The sequence below is a fragment of the Microchirus variegatus genome, assembly GCF_963457635.1.
Source record: "Microchirus variegatus genome assembly, chromosome: 2".
NCBI lineage: Eukaryota > Metazoa > Chordata > Actinopteri > Pleuronectiformes > Soleidae > Microchirus > Microchirus variegatus.
This window is the reverse complement of record NC_139803.1, coordinates 15,314,127-15,335,017: the sequence shown is the minus strand read 5'-3', so window position 1 is coordinate 15,335,017 and position 20,891 is coordinate 15,314,127. Positions and strand designations below refer to the sequence as shown.

The 20,891-nt window shown below is 40.5% G+C and overlaps 1 protein-coding gene across 2 annotated transcripts in view; it reads left to right on the top strand.

Annotated features, from left to right (window-relative positions):
* Positions 1 to 20,891, top strand: part of specc1 (sperm antigen with calponin homology and coiled-coil domains 1) — a gene marked incomplete at its 5' end in the record, with an annotated part of 65,531 nt that overhangs the window by 18,130 nt on the left and 26,510 nt on the right. For both annotated transcript variants that reach the window (XM_083910760.1, XM_083910761.1), the window contains 9 exons: positions 2,366 to 3,915; positions 6,046 to 6,253; positions 6,569 to 6,642; positions 8,167 to 8,342; positions 12,211 to 12,374; positions 13,300 to 13,400; positions 13,510 to 13,585; positions 15,261 to 15,405; positions 18,633 to 18,735. In XM_083910760.1, the coding sequence (XP_083766886.1) occupies positions 2,366 to 3,915; positions 6,046 to 6,253; positions 6,569 to 6,642; positions 8,167 to 8,342; positions 12,211 to 12,374; positions 13,300 to 13,400; positions 13,510 to 13,585; positions 15,261 to 15,405; positions 18,633 to 18,735 (2,597 nt within the window). The remainder of the gene's footprint in view (positions 1 to 2,365; positions 3,916 to 6,045; positions 6,254 to 6,568; positions 6,643 to 8,166; positions 8,343 to 12,210; positions 12,375 to 13,299; positions 13,401 to 13,509; positions 13,586 to 15,260; positions 15,406 to 18,632; positions 18,736 to 20,891) is intronic.

Here is a 20,891-nt window from a genome sequence, read left to right as displayed (position 1 = left end):
TATTCGATTAATAAAAGCAAGATTTGTCGCCACACACCGGCAGTATATTTTCTCAAAAATAACTTCTTCAAAAATAAGAGTCAAAAATAAGTTCTCTGTTGAGAAAATGCATGCGCAAAATCTTCATTTAATTTCAGCTGAAGCCAGTTTCAATGTGTTTTGTATTTTGAATAATTTTTGTGGAACAGTTGTGGTAATACCAATTTTATATTTCCTTCTTTCTTCCTGAAAGTGTGCCACTCTTAAAGACACAGTGGTGGATGAATAGATATGCAATACTTTTCTGCGCCTGTGTTAGCTTGCAAACACTCGTGTTGCAATAAGGTGTTGGTGTCCAATGCAGATCTTCTTTAATTTTCTGACATATTAGTCCAGTGAGCATCTCCAGCATCTTGCTGTCGTGCATGTGTTGGCTCCTGGCATCTAGGGCACTGTCATTTCACTGCGCACATGGAGCAACGGTGCTCATGTCATGGTTAAAGCGGTGGGCGATCTGAAGATGAGTGAGTTCATGTGCTCCATCTGGGTTATATTCATTAGAAGCTAAGGGGAAAACACAAAGTATGAAAATGCTGCACTACAGTCCCAGTCCTGACATCACTGATCCTCATGGGAATAGACTGGTCTTAATCACATTTGACTTGTCTTTCTCTTTCTCTCTTTGAAGGACTTATTGTTGCTCTCTTTGTTGCCACCTTTAATGATAATGACACTTGGATTCCCTTGGAAAGGCATGAGCTGTTCTGCATTTTCACTCATTTTCTGCATGTGTTTCCCGTAGTAGCACATAGTGAATAATTATTTCACTACTCACCGCTGACTTAGTGTAAAAAATGTCCATATGACAGCGCAGGGTTTAGAAGTGCATGCTGTCCTCAATCTGTCAGTCATGGATTCATCCTCCATGTAGTGAATACATTAAAGACTGAAGATTTTGAACAGGGCATGTGATGTGCAGGTCTGTGCAGCAGTAAATGTGTCTGATTGGAATGAAGTGCTTCCTTTGTTAATGTTAATTGAAATAACATCTCTTCAGATTATGACAGTGGGAATTCTCATTACAAAGTCAAAGAGAGTTTTGTTTTGAATCGGTACAGGTGTGATTTTCCATTTTCAGCACCTAACTTTCTTGACCACAGCTGCACACTATGGGAATGTTAAAGGGCTTTGTTCCCCAGAAATAGTGCCAGCGTTGGCAGCTTCTGACACAGGAGCCTGTTTATTCAGTAGTGGGATAGTCTGTGCAAATTGCCTATCAATGGCAGAGTACTTAAAGAAACCCCACACGGGTACAGGATTTCCATTCCAATCTAGGCCATTTGTGCGAGTGTTTGTACTACAAGTGTGTCCACACATTGCTCAGAGTGATATGCTGTCTATCTCCTCACACAGGCCGCCTGTCTAGCCTCTGCACTGTGGGTTTGATTATGATGCGAGACACAGTGCCGTCTTTGTCTGCGCACCTCTCTGGCTGCTCTGTGCATGAACGCGCCACATGCACTGGGACCTTTGTCATCCTTTGAAACAAGCCATCCCTTGTGCCAGCATCGCAGTTTGCTGATGATTTGAAAACAAAACACGGGAAAAAAAAAAGAAAAGAAATGCTTCATATTTTTTGAAGCGTCTGGAAAAGGCTCGTACCACAGGCCCACACTGATGCCTTTTGAAATGCCACAATTAAGCTCTGCTGAGACAATGAATGACCACAGACAGTACCAGGCAAGCGCTCTGTTGTCCAGAGAATATGTGAATAGGGTACAGTGACTAGCAACATGAAACTGCTGAGTAAGTGTCTGAATGTGACACATTGTCCATTCATTCAGTGTCTTTGTACAATGGGAACAAAATGTATGGTTACAGAACATCTGTACTGTAAGCTGATTCCCCTTTACTGTGTCAAGCCTGTTAATGTACTGCAATCTGTGTTGAATCAATACTGGCAACACATTTCCAAACCATGTGGATGGATTTGAATGGAAACAGAAAAATATTTTTATTCATCCACCTAATTAAATAATTAAGTGCCTTTGTTTAACTTCAGCTCAGTGTCAGTCTACTTAGTTGTTTTATGGTTGTGTGTGTTGTGTGTCTCAGTGCCTCCTCAAACATTTCTAAAAAACAATCTTTACAGAATAGAAAACAAGAAATAAATCAACCCCACAACCACCTCTGCAAACAAACTGATAAATGTGGATTTCATTGAATTTCAAATAGACCTGTCCAGGGTGTACCCTGCCTTTTTTCCTATGTCAGCTGGGATTGGCACCAGCAACTCCCTGACCCTCATGTAGAGGATAAAGTGGTAGACATGAATAGCTCTCAAATACCTCCATATTGTGACAATATATTCTTCTCTTTTGTTCAGGTGTTCAGGCAGCCAAGAAGTCTGGAATTCCAGCCCCTAGAGAAATCCCTTCCACCATAACAAGAGACCGCATCTCTCTGAAGGACCAGCTGCGGAGCTCCTCCACAAAGAGAATGGTTTCTAGCACCAGTACTTCCAGCCTCTCTAACCTGTCAAAGCAGACACGTTCTTTAACTAAGTCCCGTGGAGATGCAGAAGGCCAGGAAAAGGGCCTTCTGGAGTGCCAGGTGAAGGAGCTGCTGGCTGAGGCCAAGGCTAAAGACTTAGAAATCAGCAATCTCAGGATGGAGTTACAGCGCTGCAAAGATAAAGCCTCCTCTGCTTCCTCTTCGCCCTCTTCGCCCTCGTCTCACTCTGTCTCACGCCAAGAAACTGCTCTTGATCGAGAGCAGGAACAGGTAATGGAGGCCCTTGTTCTAGTTGGGGAGCTGAGGGAGAAAAACGGGAAGTTTCAGAGAGAGCTGGCGGCACTCAGAGAGGAGAACCAGGTGCTGAAGGAAAAGCTGCTTTGCTTGGAGGCTTCTCCACTCTCTAGTACTAGCCCAAGCTCTCCCTCTAAGCCCTTGGTGAATGGCCTGCCCTCAGACTCCAACTCCTCAGCTTCACAACAAGACAGCCCACTCAAAACCTCTGTCTCCTCCAGCTCTGATATCACCAAGGACTCACCATCACCTGACTCCTCAGAGTTTGAGAAGATCCCGTCATGTTCAGAATCAGTGAGCAGCGGTGAAATGGTTGCGGTAGGGACCGTAACCAATGCACAGGGACAGGACTTGTCAGTGCAGAGCTTAACAGAACAGATTCACAAGATGGAGGAAAGCCACCACAGTACAGCAGAGGAGCTGCAGGCAACGTTGCAGGAGCTGGCCGACCAGCAGCAGGTTGTGCAGGAGCTGACGGCTGAAAATGAGCGTCTGGCTGAGGAAAAGCGCCTCTTGCAGACCTCACTCCAACAGCAGAGGGAACGTGTGGAGGTGCTTGCCCAGAAGAATGAGACGCTGGCTGTGCGACTCCAGGAGCAAGCCCAATCTCAGGCCAAGAGGGAGGAGGAGCTGGGCGGCCAAGGGCCCAGGCTGGCTGAGCTGGAGCAGAGGTATGCTGAACTGGTGGAGAGCTCACGCTTCGAGCGGGAGAAACTGGTGGACATCCAGCAGCAGCTAACCGGCAGTCTGCGAGTTCTGGAGGAGGAGCACCAGGAGGCCCAGTGCCAGGTGCGCTGCCTCAGAGAGGAGGTGGACAGATTGCAGGCCCAGCTGGACAGGGAGCTGGAAGTTGTAGGTCAGGCAGCACAGGTTGCAGAGGAGCAGAAGGTCACGTCAGAATGTCTCCGACTGGAAAATAGCAGACTGAAGGCACAGGTGGACATTGAGAGACAGAAGGTAGGTGAGCTGAAGGCCATGCAAAGTGCCAGTGACAGCACTGAGCTGCAGAGCCTGCTGAAGACAGCCCACACTGAGAGAGACAGGCTGGAAGTGGAGCTGACAGAGCTGAAACAGGAGCTGCTAAAGGCCCAGGCTGATACTGAACATGTGCAAGCCTCAATGTCCAAGGTAGGTCATATGTAAGGATACAATTCAGGTTTGCATGTTTTTGCTTTTTGAGAAACTCGGAAGGGAATTAAGTCAGAATAGCACAGACGGCATCAGTATGTATCATGAAATGTAACATACTTGGAGACAGAGTGTTCTCAATAAGTATTATTTACATTTACGTGGACAGTGCTCTGGTTCGAGAATGTCTCTGTGCAGTTAAAACATTTCCCCACTGTTGCTTCTATTGTGTTTACTGACTGTTGTAAAGTAAAACTATGGCTTGAATTATGTGACTAGGTTCAAAAAACATTTTGTTTTCTTTGGGAATTTATTAGATGTGCTCTGACAAAGCATTCGGGAATTTCCTGAAGAACATCCTCAAAATGTAATGCAGACGTTTAAAGGAGAAGCATTGAAAAGAAATTGTTATTTGCTACTTTACCCAATAATAGTTGATTTGCTATTGAAAATCTGGCTCAGTCATTACCTGTTGCATGTGAATTTAAATGTGATATCTTTTTCCACAGTGGTTTGGGCACAGCTGATTCACAGCTGTCATTGGGTGCTTTTCTTCGTCACCACATTACATGAACTTGGAGTCACTCAAATTGTTCTCATATGGTTCTTAGTAGTAACTTTGTTTTTCCTCCTTCTACACCACACTCATCGGGGAGTCTGAGGGAGGGTTGTCACCACCAGCTTTATGTTGTTGTCATTGTTGGAGTATGACTAAAGTGCCAGCAGTAGGGTTGTACACCAGTATGTGACCTTCTGAGTCATTCCTGTCCTCTGCCACGTGGGTGTGAGGGTGAGGCCACTCCATAACTCCTCTCACAACCACATTATTGCATTAAAGCCAGATGGTGTCATTTGGAGAGTGTCCCACACCAGTACATCAGAGTATATCATGTACTTATTTTAATATATTCTGCTTAGAGATGTCTGTTTTATGGTGTCATCTCTCAGGGTGACTGCAAACATTATGTTACATTAACATCAGCTCAGTAGTTGGAGCAAACACAGTGACACATTACCATGTGATTCCTTACATGATGGCCTTTTTTATTTGTATTTTATTATCACCACCTTTACAGAACTTTAAAGTAATAGGTCTTTTTGAGGTGTGGTTGTATGAGGTAATGACATAGTGAGCACTGACTGTTCTGTGTATGCCCAGCTTGAGACGCAAATGCTCTTTGTTGCTGAAATCCTGGCTCAAGTTAATGCGGTGTTGTAAACTGCACACTCCCAATACCAAAATCCATAGAGGAAATCAGAGAGTTACGTCACAGCGCACAGAAGTTAAATTCAAATTCACATTGAAATATTTCTTTCCCTATATGACAAAAACTTACCAAACTAGAAGCACTCGGAGAGCGCAGACCTCCCTCAAGGCAGCTCGGTGCCTGTAAAATACACCCTGTCGGCACGTATCGTCTACAGATCACGGCCAAAATTGAATCACTTTTTCCTGGTCGCATTGCGAGCATTTCCTGAAAATTTCAGCCAAATCTGTCTGCTGTAACATTAGCTGTTACGCTACAGCCACTCCCCAGCCAAATCTGTCTGTGACTTTTCGAGTTATCTTGCTGACAAACAGACAATCAAACGCCGGCGAAAACATACAGGCAATCAGAGATGGCAGACTTCACCCCATTCACGCAACAAGCCTCTGGTGGCCTCTGTTGATCGTAGTGGCAAGTGCAAGCGTGGAAGCACAGACAGACACACAGAGCCACCAAAAACAATACTTCACCCCCACTCTAAAAAAGCAGAAGTAGGCCAGCAGAACCCATTTCCTGTGAGTTAAAAACACAGATTTTCTATATGGATTTTAGTTCACTTTCCACTCAAAAAAGGCTCTCTAATGAAAAAAAAAAAAAAACATATTCTTGGTGTCTGGCACAGTCAGCGCTAACTACATGTCAGTACCTCATGCAACCACAGTAAAAGAACCTGAACTGACGGTGGTGGAAGCTAAGAGGAAAACATGATGGGGTATCACCTATTCAATGTGTACAGATGTGCAGTAATCTAAATGTTCCCTCCAGTTTAATCCAAACAGTTAGAGTTAGTTGACAAAGATCCCCGCTGCATCTTTGTCAAATCCTTCTCTGCTCTAAACCCACTGTAAACTTACACACACAGGTGGAGGCCAAATGCCAGCAAGTTCAGGAGTGGGCCGAGAGGAGGGAGCAGGAGTTCAGCGGCCAGCTGACTGCCCTGGAAGAGGCTGCGGTCCAGGACGAGAAGCACGTGAAGGAGCTGAAGGAGACCATCTTTGAACTGGAGGACCAGGTGGAGCAGCAGAGGGCCATTAACTGTCACACCAACCAAGCTGTCCTGGACATGGAGAGTAAGTACATGTCACTGGGATCTCCAGACTTATAATGTAAACAAGTCAACCAGTCAGTGAGTCAGTCGGTGAACTGATCTTTATAGCCTTTATGTTTGTTGTTTGTGTTTTATGGCAGTTGTCATCAGTAATGTTACATTACTGCATTCGTATCATCATCCATTACAGTCTCTTTTCTCCAGTCCATTGTTACAGGCTATTATTTTATGCAATGGAACATATATAAGTCTTTGTGCAGTATTCTGGATGTTTTGTTATAACCCAGGTTGCCAGAGGTTGGCAAGTACTTCTAAGCTATTCATTTTGTCATTGCAGATCTCGCTAAAAAGCTGGAGGAGCAGAAAACTGAAGCAGACCGACAGCTGAAAGTCTTGAATAGACAGATGAAGGTAAGAAAGCTTCAACAAGCAAACCCATGAAGCTCAGTCATTTAAGTCCATAGTTGGTACTTTTAAGAGGAAGATAAATGTATAAAAATAATTTTTCAAATTGGAAATAAACTACTCAGTCACTGCTCAGAACAGGCAAATAGTTCTCTTCCTGTTTCTCTTGATCTAACTTCAGATGTGAATAAAAGCCTTACAAATTAAAAAAGTTCCTTAGAAAATAAAAGCCTTTTCCCGCCATAACTGTTTTCCAGCGAACATGTGATCAGTGTTACAACACCCCTCATCCATTCATGGGTGAATTAGAAATCCTCAAATAATGCTTTTTTGGTGGAGTATTACTTAAAGTTACGGGTGATGTCCTATTGCTTGGTTTTCCCCCATCTTTTTGCCAAAATGTTCAGCCTCCTCTCTTCAGAGGATTCTTTCCACCGTGTGTTGTTCCAGTATGACTGTGGAAAATGCAGGTAAGGCTGTCCAGTGTATGTTTCTTTGGCGCACACTAATTTTCTTCACGGTATTCTTCCATGAACATCACTTGTGTATGGTGGGTCGGGTGCACCGGATATTTGGGGAGTTCCTACAGGATGCAGAAAATGTGAAATTAAAGCTGTAAATTTGACGTTTTGAAACAGAATCTCACAAGAAGTTGGTGTGTCCCAGTACAAAACTGAATCCAGCACAAACATTTAATGTCGTAGCGACGCAGCCAAAAAAACTGATTTACAAGGAACCGATTTTTCCTTTTCAACAGTAAATATAGACTTCCATATTTTACCTTTGCACCAAAAGATATCTCCTTCTGTTCCTTTCAGTTTGTGCTGACTCCCACAAACTAAAGTAGACTTGTTGTTCCCTCTCTCCTTTGTGATTCATACTGAATCCAAAGAGTTTTACTGCTTTTACCTGTGTTGAGTTGGTTCTTTTTTTTTTTGCCCTGGGGGGATTTTCCTCTTACTTCTACAGTTTTCTGAAGGTTGCTGTGAGAAACTGTTTTTACTGTCACAGATTTCTATTAAAAAAGACTGAGATTATTTCTCCAGCCAATATTGAATAACCTTTGTCTGAGTACACAGTTAGTACAATGGCAAGATATTTTCATAGCATATCATCATTTACAGATGTCATTCAATGTGTTTTAGAGAAATAAAGAACCACAAATAAGCACACGTAATAATTAATATAAATAGATGAAGAGAACACAAAAATAATCAAAGATTGATAACAAATAATAGTTAGAGCATTTAAAAAGGGTTTAAAGACGAGAGGCAATTTGAGTCCAATTAGGCTCCTGCTACCTTGACTTCTATGGGTGTCCTCCAACTGTTTTTTATTTTCATTTATTTTGCACATTATATATATATAGATATATCTGCTTCCATACGTATGCAAAATATGTACTCCTGTTATTTCAGCATATTGGAAAAAAGTCCATATCATGCATCCCTACTTGAAACATTCAGTATTTAAGATAGTTGATGGATACCTCTTTAGATTACTTGTGCATCCATATGCTTGTTTCTTTAGGATGAAAAAGAGGAGTGGCGCCGCTTCCAGGCGGACCTCCAGACCGCAGTAGTGGTGGCCAATGACATCAAGGTGGAGGCTCAGCAGGAGCTGCGCGCCCTCCGCAGGCAGCTGCAGGAGGAGCAGGATCGCAGCTTGAAGCTTTCTGCCGACCTAGAAGTGCTGCAGGGAGTCAGGTACCTCCTTCGCAATACTCCCAATCACACCGGGCACCTCTCTGGGCTCCTTTTGTTTAGCATCGGGCTGCAGTTTCTTTCTCTCTCAATCACAATGTGGAGATGAGATACCTGCCAGAGTCTACCTGCCCAGTTTCATAAACTGTATGTAAACGACAATAAAACATCAATTTAACGCTCTCATTCCAGAGAGTTGAGTAGAATATCATTATTTAGATCATATCTTGGATTTCACAAGATTAAATCTTTGTTGGTTTAGCTTCCTGGGATTTGGCAGACTCTGTTGGTAAACGAGCACGTCTCCTGTGGTATTTCCCTCTGTTTACTCTACTCCTCTACGCTGCTGCCCTCTCCGTCTCCCTCTTCCACACTGACCACTGCCCTCTTGTAACATTCAAACCTCGTGTACTTCACCTCAATCTTTGATCTTAAACGACACTCGATTCATTAGAGGATGTTGTTATTGTATGAGATCCTGCTCTTCAGTGAAAGTGTCTCAAGCCAACGTATCATGCTCTTAAAAATTGCATAGTGTTGTTGCACTGTGGCCTTTCAGTCGTGTGATTGTGTGTGAGTATATTGTATTTAAGTGTTTGAGCATGCAATGGTGTTTTTTTTCAGTGTTATTCCCTTTTGGTTATAACATCAGGTTACAAGTTTGCTCAGATATATTATGACACTGTAACACTGTCCTTGAAACTCTGTGGCCATTCATGGTATATTTTCTTAATGCAAGCAAATTATTCCTGAATTATTTCTGCTTAAAACATTGCCATTCAGTCTCTTTCTCCTCACAAGATTTGGTTCAAAGCCAAATATGTCTCTTTCAAATATCATATTTTAGTCCTTGCGAATATAGTGCTTTATATATACTCAACAAAAATATAAACGCACAAAGAAAAACTTCATTATTAGTTATTGTTATGTGACAAAACAGTAGAGTAACTCTCCAAAAATAACAGTACAACTTTATCAATGAAGTGGCTTTAATTTGCCAGCATTAGAAAACAAAAGTCCTGGAGTAATGGCAGGAAGAACACAATGGGGGGGATCCAAGTTCACAAACTTCAATAACGTGTGTGTCCACCATTAGCCTCACGCAGAGCTGTACAACGGCGACGCATGGACATCACCAGGTTGTTGATCGTGGAATGATGTACATTCAGTTGTGTTGCCACAGCTGTAACGCTCGACCCAGCACTCAGCATGCCAATGACACGCTCCCTCATGATTTGTGACATCTGTGGCATATTGACAAGTGTCCACATTTTGGTGGGCCCTTTAAGGAGTTTCTGTGTCCTGGTCACACAGATTGTAGTCAGTAGGAGTGACCAAGTGACACTGGACAACTGGGTTTGAGCAAAACAAATCATTCCATAAACAAATGCATCAAGAATCTGAGCAAATGTCATGACATTCTATCTTTGTTCACCATTTCAAGTTTGTGCGTTTATATTTTTGTTTAGTGTACATAGAGTATTACTGGTTTTAGACCTTGGCTCAGTCAATACACTCTCCCCAACATTAGCTGTTACGCTACAGCCGCTCCCCACCTCCAGCAGCTCCCTGTGATGACTCTGTCAAAGACGCCCCTCTGACACGCCTCCCTGTGTAACGTCCAGGTGAGTTCCCTGCCCTGTCAGCCCTCTCTCAGCCAGTCTGCCTCTCCCTGCCCTGTGTGCTGCTGCTGCTGCTGCTGCTCCTCACTGACCTTCCTGCCTGTGTTTGGCTTCGTGTTGCTCTCTCAGCCTGTCTGACTCTGTCTGTTATCCCACATGCTGGCCGACTGCACCTTCAGGACCGTCTTTTTACTCCCTCTTTTGATTTGCTTGGCCTGGTTCTTTAAACCTTCCATTCGAGTAGATGTATCTGGTGCCACCTGCTGTTCTTTCAGTGAATAACCCTCCTACTTTTTTTTTTGGTTTAATAGCAGGATGGTCTGCACGGCATGACTGGAATAAACTCATGCTATGCATCATCTGCTTCAGATAAATTTGCATAGCGTCACCACTGTGTGATTCATTCACACCTGACATAATGGTTGACCTTATTAATCCAATAAGGTGTGCATGGAGCAGTTTAAAATAGTCCCAACAGTGTCCAGATGTCTGCATTTCATGACAGTGTAGAAGAAAAGACTCTTGTTTTGCTACACATGCAAATGTTTGAAATAACACTTTACACTTAGTTCAGCTTCCTTTCTCTTCTTTTTTTTTTCCAGAATAAGCACCGGAGCCACTTTTGAAACCAAGACTGCAGTAGAGGGTCACTAAAGAAGTGACCTCCACTTCAGCGCCGAGTGAAAACAGTGTTATTGCCGCACTTACTAGCTTTTTATTCAACGTGTAATGTTGTGAACAGTCTCGTTGTGAGCCGCAGTCAGCAGCCAGATTGCTCCGTGTCTTTTTGGAACCCTTTTCTCTGTTTTTCTTTCTTTATGAATGTACTCTTTATGTTTGTAATTTTCACATGTTGTATTGGAGAATTGCCATACGCTTGAGATACTCTCCCTTTTTTTATACTGTGCAAAGTAGCTTTGTGCCTTTTTAAGAGAGTTTAGAAAATACTGTAGAAAGTGCATGAGTTGTCGTGAATGGATGGAAAGAATATTATAAAATAATTAACTATTATTATAATAAGAATTATTTGATAATACTCAAGATGGCACTTGTTTTAATATTTCTATCAGTCAAATTACTTTGAATTTGACCTTTATAGTTTACTGAAAATATTTATGATTTTAATATAAAAATTCACTTTATTCTTAGTCCTGTAGTTAGTCATATTGAATGCAATGCCATATTTAGCCATGAGATGGCGCGATGGAACACACAATTACCACGATGAACACATGACTTCCATGTGGATACACTGTCTGGTCTGTTTGTCTATTTAAAAAAACATGTCTTCAGTAGTGTTTGTATAGTAGTATTTCTTGCTGCCAGATACAGTTATCAGAACAATGTTGTGGTAACCCAGAACTGTCAAAAGTTAGACTTTACAACTGCCATAAACACTGCCAGCTAAACCTCCTCATATCAAACATACTGTGAGGTTGAACGACCAAGAGGACTGTGCTACAGGTTATTTTATCCTTAAAGCAGATGTGAATTGAAATGACAAATACGAGAAATTCAGATGAAGTTCACCCATCTGAACAGCAGAGGTCACTGAAGGCTTCTTGTCAATGATTCACAATGGTAAATATACTTCATTCCACTAATCACACGTGTTTGAGCCAAACATTTACAGAATATTGTGGAATAATGGCATACGATTACAGGATCTCAGGTTTTTACTTCAAGTCTTTGATCGCAAACATTCAATTTGAGCATTTATTGGAAGCCGTATTGTTCACGCTGAGCAACGTGGAGAGGAAACTGTCATTCTTAAATGAACAATACAGTGAATGTGCTGTTAATTTATTCGATTCACAAAGACGTGCAACTGGTGTACATGCCTGTAAAAAAAAAAAAAAAAGACAGTAAAGTATATTGTACATCTGTTTGACTTGTTCATTACATCAATGAATAAATGAAACTACACCAGTCCAATTGGGGTTGTGTCTCTGTTTCCATGCTCTATGGGGGATTACTCACTTGTCATTCATCACTGATAAAGATGTGAAGCCTGAAGTCCAATGTTCACTAGAGCTGATAGGTTGGAGGTTTTCTCGATGATTGGATTGCTCAGATTTTGTGTTCAAACCCTCATCTGTCAACTACTGCTCATCGTGTATTTACTCTTCTATTTAAGCTCTCGTCAATATATTGATGAGGACGTAATCTTGTTAGATGAGAGGTAAAAGGAGAGTTTTTCTTGTCTCGTATATTTACTGTACAGCAACCATGTTCGTTTTGTCTATTAGGTCCCAAGGTGACGAGGTGAGGGTGTCCGACTCCGATACCAACCGTCACTGGTGCGGTATCTCCATGATCCAGACCACACCCGCCGATGCCATCGGAGATGCCGAATCAGAGCCCGGAGCTACTGTCAAATCCCTCATTAAGTCCTTTGATACAGTCGGACAGAGTGAGCACCTCACCCCACACACACACACACACACACACAAACACACACTTACTAGGAATCCTGTTGCAGCAGTGTAACTATAGAGGAGAACAGCTGATGAGATTTACAGTGCGGGTAACTGTCATTTATCTGGAGCAAAGTCCTGTACCACTGACCTTACATGACCTCTAACGGGTTCATCCAGGGTTTGATGATGTTGGCGCCCATGGCGCAAGAGGAAGGGAATTGGGCTTTTGACTGCAGGGTTGCCAGTTTAAATCCTAGAACACCCTTAAGGAAGATAATTCACCCCCATTGTTCCCCAGGTGTAGAATTGGCCAATTATTTAAGAAACTTAAATAAATATTGCTAAGTCACTTAAACTTGATTTTTTTTCCCAGTCAAAAGTTGTTTTCTTTGTTGTTTTGATCTGTTTCATCCAGTTAATATTTAATTTATACATTACTTTTATTAAGAACAATGCATGTGCTAAAATGTAGATTGGAGAGACCGTGTTAGACATGTGTGTTGTTAAATAATTTAAACAGTTAAAACAGTTGGAGGAAAAAATCTGCTAAATACATTATATGAGCCAAAAAATCTTTGTCAAATTCGGCATCGGCTATCATAAAACCTTTATGGTCAACCTCTACATTTGATATTGAATCTACAAATCTTCCAATATTGAGGTTTAATAGCCCATTCTTTCTCTAGAGGCGTTTAAGTGTCTCATTCTGAAGCCACAGTACAATCAATTTCTATCTTTCATTTGATTTCAACAATAAAACAGCAGTTTTATTTGTCTTTCTCACTCAGGGAACAGTGGCCTCCTTCTGTAATCTGAACGAAAACACGAATGAACGTGTTGATTATTGATTTGAAAATGATACCACTGCCTTAGACAGGGTAATCAATAAGCACTTGTATATTGCTGTTTGTCTCACAGATGGACCAGGTCACACAGTTCAAATGCATTCCTCACCAAGAAGCCCGCTGAGTGGAATTCCAGTCCGCACCGCCCCTGCTGCTGCCGTCTCCCCTATCCAGGTATCCACCCAGATATTGTCCTCATAAAAAAAAAAGTTAAAAAAAAAAAAGTTTTGTTTGTTTGTCTCTGACATTATGAGATTCCTAGCTCTGTTTTCTGTCCCTTTAGAGGCACTCATACATACGACCACTGTCGAAGACTTTGGAAAAAAGAATCAATCAGGGGGAATTCTCTCGTCCTCACGGTATGTAGCACTTGAAGAGGTTTAAGGTTTGTGATCATGTTGGACCCGGCAGTTTTCACCTTAAATAAAATATATGACAATCATTATGGCTGTTATGTTTTCAGCCCCTGGCCAACAGGGAAGAGAACTTGTGACCTTGACCTGGCGGGGTCAAGGCCTGGGGTTTCCCTGAGCAAGGAACCCATTCCTCATTGCTAATTGGATACTCTAAATTGATCCCAGCCTCAAATTTGACCCAAATAAATGGCAGGGTTGCATCAGGAAGGGCATCTACACTCTTAGAAATAAGGGTTCCAAAAGGGTCCTTCTACAAGGGCTGAGGTTCTACCTGGAACCATTTGCTTCTGAAAAACCCTTTCCGATAGAAAGGGTTTTTCAAGGGTTCTTGGTAACACTAATGGTTCCAGTAAGAACCATTTTGATCCAGAGAACCCCCTTTCCTGAAGGGTTTTAAAAGGGTTCCAGGTGGAATCTTTAAAAAAGGTTCTACCTGGAGCCAAAAAGGGTTCTCCTATAAGGACAAGCCGAAGAACCTTATGGTTCTCCTTAGCACTTTTATTTCGAAGAGTATATGAGCTGAAATATGTGCCACAAGAAACTGAATTTGAATCATTTATATTTGAATTTTTTAAATTGTTTAAATTTCAATCATTGTATTAAAAAAACTGGATTTGAATCACATAATTTGAAATGTTATGGTTTAATTTGAATCATTGCATTGTAAAAATTCTAGATATTTTCACATTCAGTTCTCACAATTCAATTTATTGTGATGGACATCTGGGTACTACTAAAGGAAGAGCAATCGAGCGCAGATACACAGGTCTCCTCTTAGGCCAATCAGCACCTTTTGAGCACTTAACCAGGGTTTACGTTACGTTGTGTATGGCGCCTTTTGGCCATTGTTACGTGAATTTGGCTGACAAAATAAAAAAATTGTCTGGTGGAAAAATGCTAAATAATTAAATCAATGATTAAGGGGCCGTCCACACGGCAACGGGTTTAGGTGCATCTGTGCTCGATTGCTCTTCCTCAATTTCTGGTGGCACATAGGCATCTGCCAAATCAAATGTGCAGATCGTCCGCTGTGGCGACCCCTAGAGAAGGAGCAGCCAGGGGTAAAACAGTACATAGTGGTATTTTAGAGTAGATGTTTTTAATTGAATTAATGAACCATTCATCACCATTCAACATTTATTTATACATTCTAAATAGATCTGTAGTTTTAAATATGGTGTGGGTGTTTTTTTTTGGTTTTTTTTAAATGAGGGAATACATGACCCAGGTCAAACTTGAGCCCCGCTCCCTGCCTTTAATGGACAGCCTGCCAAACTACCGCTCTGAGTCTTAGAAAAGGGTAAACCTGATGCGTCTAAAGTCATTAGTCACTGGAGAAAGTTAAGTGAAGAGGACGAGGACGGTCGTGGCCTTCATGTTTTGATGACTAAAGAAAATTCAGGATTTGAAAAATCTGTAATTTCCCAAGTTAGAATGTGCGTGAATGTCATTTCCTTTTGGTCCAATGAGCTCTCTGTGAACCTTTGCCGCAGTCTGACTTGACTGTTACGTAAGCAGTGTGACTAATGTGCTTAAGAGAGTGTATTACAACCCTTATATGTCTGACTCTCTCTCTCTCTCTCTCACACACATTGTTTTGTGTTCTTGGATTCCGCAGATAAGTTGTTGAGCTGTGGTGAAGACGTAAAACCAAACAGCCTTATGAGGAAGAGTCCTTCGCTGGAATCTGTTATTAAAACTCCCATCTCCCTCAGCGGCCGCACAGCGTCCTTCAGCTTCAACCGCGGCAACAGCAAGCTCAGGTGGGATTATCCTGGTTTTCCCCTTAAAAAAAACCATTAATTTTGATCATGTCATACACAGAAAATATCCCAAGAGTAGAAACATATATTAAAAATAATATGAAACAAACCAATCTATATCCATTCGGTAGCATAGATGTCCTTTATTTGACCCATTCTCAGTTAATTCTCAATGCACATAATTCACACAGCCTATTATTTTCTTGAACATTTATCATTTGTCAACCTCCAGCGACAGAGGAAGGATTCTTTTTCTTAGCCGAGCGACTAAAAGACCTCAGACTCCTTTATGAGATTCAGCACAGTAATAATGCTGGATTTAAACAGTATGTACTTTCTCTTCACATCTGGCCAGGAACTTATTTACAAATCGTGTTCCTGCTGCATGATAAATTGTAACGATAAATCCTTAAGAATGACTTTAATCTCTTTAATCCGTGGAGGATTGGTGTGATTTACTCGTAACTAAAATCTTCTTATTCACCCTGTTCTCTGTTACGTGAAGCAAATGATTCCACAGTCGTATCATTTCACATTTGATTTTGCACAATCAAATACACAAAGATGGCGTCCATTGGAATTATTTGAAGCTTCTTCTTGAAAACAACAATTATAAAGCAGATAATATGCTGTCACATAAAATCATACCATATTATACACTCTTAGAAATAAAAGTGCTAAGTAGAACCATAATAAGGTTCTTCAGCTTGTCCTCATAGGAGAACTCTTCTTGGCTTCAGGTAGAACCTTTTTATAAAGGTTCCACCAAGAACCATTTTAAAACCCTTCATTCAGGAAAGGGTTTCAAAGGGTTCTCTGGATCAAAATGGTTCTTACTGGAACCATTAGTGTTACCAAGAACCCTTGAAAAAACCTTTCTTCGGGAAAGGGTTTTTCAGAAGCAAATGGTTCCAGGTAGAACCCCAGCCCTTCCCTTTTGGAACCCTTATTTCTAAGAGTGTAGAACAACAATAAGGTATAGCGTAAAATCTAACCCCTAACATCCAGCATGCAGCTCTAGTCTGCTATGGGGTTTTGATGTTGTTACTATTTATAAATCGTGATATATTATATTAAATGCAGATTTTAATGTATCAGGTCCAAACTGAGAGACTATGATGTTAGAAAACGTATCTTTATTTACCACAGACCACTCCTCTGTACTGTATGTACACTCTAAAATCATGAAATTACTTCAACCCATGCACAGAGGACTTGGCATTCAGGTGTTGCGTTCATTTGTTGTCAAAGTGAGACTGCCAAGTTGTTTCAGGCCGTCAGGCTATAAGTCCATGACAGAGGACAAACACCCTCATCTTCAACCAGCACACTGTTGATATTAATATAGCTTAATAAGCTGCTCCGAAACCTGTCTTTCCAGTCTTAACCTCTCTAAGGTCATATGTTATTGATAGTTGGTGGTATGATAAATATGTTTGTGTTACTCACAGCTATGGACTACACCATTAAGCTACAGACGTTGCACTTATCATTGTAAAGTGTTTATAGTTCAGGGTTATTATTATAATTTTTTTTTTTATAAGATAAATGATGGTCGACACTGTGCAATAATTGTTAGGATGTGTCACGCTGCCTCTGACCTCACAGGAACTGAAACAAGGGAGTAATGCATTTAACAGCGACAGATGTTACATGTGAAAATGTTCGCCATTCGCAGAGCATTACCGTGTCATGTAGGAACTCCCGCACGCCATGAGCACAAAGCCCAGAGAGACTATGAATAATAGCCGCGTGTACATAGACGTCGAACACATCTGTTGGACCCATTCTATGTTTGCGTTTCTATTTATAACATCGCAGGCAGGTTTACTATTTATGAATTATCTGAGCATAAGCCAGGGAGGGTAGTGAAGAGGCGGCGGCGGCGATAGAGCTGCGGAGTTAGACGGACACGAGCTCAGGAATTTTGGGAATTCCTCAGTTTCCCCCTGGGAATTCCTCATTTCGTCAATTCAATTCTTTACTACAAGGGTACATCCTGATTTCATCCATCACGGTGTGTGTTAGCTGTCATACAGAATATATATACACGTGTGTGTATATATATACATATATGTATTTATATGCATATTTATATATATATATATACACACATATACATGTGTGTATACGTACATATACATATATGCATGTATATGTATATACGTAAATATCTATACAAACATATGCATATACACGTACATATTTACATATTTATACATATACATATTTCCGTATACATATATGTATACATACACGCGTGTACATATACATGCACTGTATGAATATGTATACATCTACATGTATATATACGTAAATATCTATACAAACATATGCAGATATATGTATACATATACACATACACATATTTACATATTTATACATATACATATTTCCGCATACATACACATGTATACATATACATATACATACACGCGTATACATATACATGCACATTTCCATGGTAACTCTTTAGATTAGGGTGTATACATATATATACATATACGCATATATATATTAGGGGTGGGGGGGGAAATACTTTTATTTTTTATTTTTTTTATTTTCTATTTTGAAAAACCACTCAAAACACCAGTTATTTGTGTACAGTTTATTTTTGTAACTTCTGCGAGAAAAAGGCAGCTAGCCCAAGCTTTTATTAATGCAAGTTATTTTTTTGTACAGTAAGTAAGTTTTTATTTCTTTTGAATGAATAAATGTTTACCTTTGTCTAAAGTTTGCCTTTGTGTGATCACATGATCACATTATCTTATACAAACGGTATTGTTTTGATGCCATATTTTGCCTTAACACACTATGCATTGTATCAATTTTAGAATCGAGAATCGTGAGAATCGTGACCCTAAGAATTGGAATCCAATCCTGAGCCACCAAAAGATTCACATCCCTAATACATATATATATATATATATATATTTATATATATATATATATACATATGCATGCATTGGCTTCTCACTGCAGAAACACATTTAGTCTCATCAAAATATTCCACAACCTTCTCACATAATTTTCCTCATATCACGCAGCCCTAATTTCTCTTAATATACAGGATGTAATGTTAAGAATGTGAAGATTTAACAGTTTTATAGTGTAGTCAAATACTACATTTCTCACACTCTGAATGACATGCTAATTGTTCCTGTCTCTCTCTCTCTTTCTGTCTGTCTTTCTCTGCATGACTGTGGTGTGTGCCTCCCTGGTGACAGTGTGGAAAGAAAGGACCCCTTGGCTGCTCTGGCGCGGGAGTATGGAGGATCTAAGCGGAATGCTCTACTGAAGTGGTGCCAGAAGAAAACAGAAGGCTATCCGGTAGGGATCAAAGGCCAGAGACCTCTTTCAAATACTTCATTCACTTCCAAAAACATGATTCTCTCTTCATCTTTTGTGCGACACTTTTTATTTCTGTCTCATGCTTTTCAGGTTTTCTGCACAATATCGGTCTGTGAATGCAATTCCATTCCCCCCCCCCCCAGCCATCACTGAGCTATTTCACTGTATAGGGGCCATTACTGTGTTTGCAGACGCACCATTGGCCTGCTCTGTCATTTCACTGGAGACATTAATACACTGTGGTGCAGTGGTAATGGAAACAGTGAAGCAAAGCATTCGCTGTCACGGACGAGCAGGATTTATGCACATGTCTATTTATAAAGCCTCGTCTAGTTTTAAACGAATGCCCCATTGTTAATGCCGGGCTTTCATGTTGTTCCCTGTGTCTTTGGAGCCCAACGCTGACAATCACCTGGTTTAGCTCCTCCACACCTAGTTTAAGGAGTCAAATTAATGCAGTGGGATTCGAGATTTTCCTTTGTAGATTTGCATGCCAGTTAGCTCGTGCTAAAACTCGTACCAGGAGTCAGACTGGTCCCCATCTTGGAGGACGAGGTGTCTTAAAGGTGCATTATGTAATAAATCTAAAGCAACTGGCCATAAAATCCTCCTAATATGTCACAGAGACTCAGGAATAATGTTCATATAACAAACTGAACTCAACAACAGTACAGCCAAAATATTTGCATAAAAAAATATTTGCAGACTGCAAATCATGTTTATGTTTTGAAAACTTGTTTTGGCATGTGGCGCCACCTACCGCCATCTACCAATCAGTGAGAGTCTCAGCTGCCGAGCAACCACGGGTTGCCAGTTACGTCAGAAAACGACACCTAAAAGTCCTCTGTATTTTGAATTTGAATGTAGTAACCGTTTTTGGCCACATTCTTACATATGGCACCTTTAATAAGTCAAACACAGAAATGGCTCTGTTTCTGTCATGTTCAGGCCGGATATGTAGCTTAGGTTCATCCATGTATGAGTGATGACTGCTGCTAAAAATAGACCTGAGCTGATAAATGCTTTGAATAACCGGACGAGCTGTCGGATCAATCGTCCCTGTTTCTCAGGTCTAACGTTGCTCAGTGAACGTACACTCACCCTCTCGGTGCTCAGTTTGGATGTTTGACGAGTACACGTTATTTACTATTGTGTGTGCTGTTCAAACACAAACGTCAGATTCTCTGTGATGGAAACAGATGAGATAATCTGGCTGCTGACCAGCAGACTGAGTCCGATTAGATGTTAGTCACGTCTCAACTGTCATGACTCAAATCATGACATTGGGCAGCTGGAGTTGTGTCTAAAGACATTGCCTTAAAATACAAGGTCACTGGTGCCGTATTATTCACTTTTGCCAATATCCACAGTCCCCACAGCTGGGTGCTGGTCGCGCTCAACAGTTAGAGACAAAAGTGCTGAAGAATAAGCTTGAGGCAGTTGCTCGAGGTGAAATTACATTGATCGATGCAGGAATTACGACTTTGACAGTTTGATTAAAAAACGGAACCCGATTTAAAAAAAAAAACAAACAAAAAAACAATAACCAGTATGATCTGTGTACAATGAACATATTTGGGTTGATGATTTCAAGATTTCATACCTCAAGCTATTTAACGATCATGTGTATATGTACATATACGTACACATATCTATATATATATATATATATATATTTGCTCACTTTATTAGGTACATTAGGTATTATATTATTATTATTCATTACATATCTATATATGTACGTATATATATGTATATATACACATATATATATACACATATATGTAAATATGTGTATATATTTATATAAATCTACATATATATGTATATATACATATATTTACATATATGTGTATATATATGTACATATATATACATATATTTACATATATGTGTATATATGTACATATATATATATACATATATAAATGTGCCTAATAAAGTGAGCAAATTTATTTTCTATGTATACATGTTTTATCCAATCCAATTTATTTATATGGCCCATTTAAAGAACAACAGGTTACCAAAGTGCTTAAATGAATATATGAATAATGAAAACACAAAAAGTCATTTGGAAACATTATGAGACACTCATCACGTGACTCTCATGCTAAATTAAAAGCTAAGGAACAGAA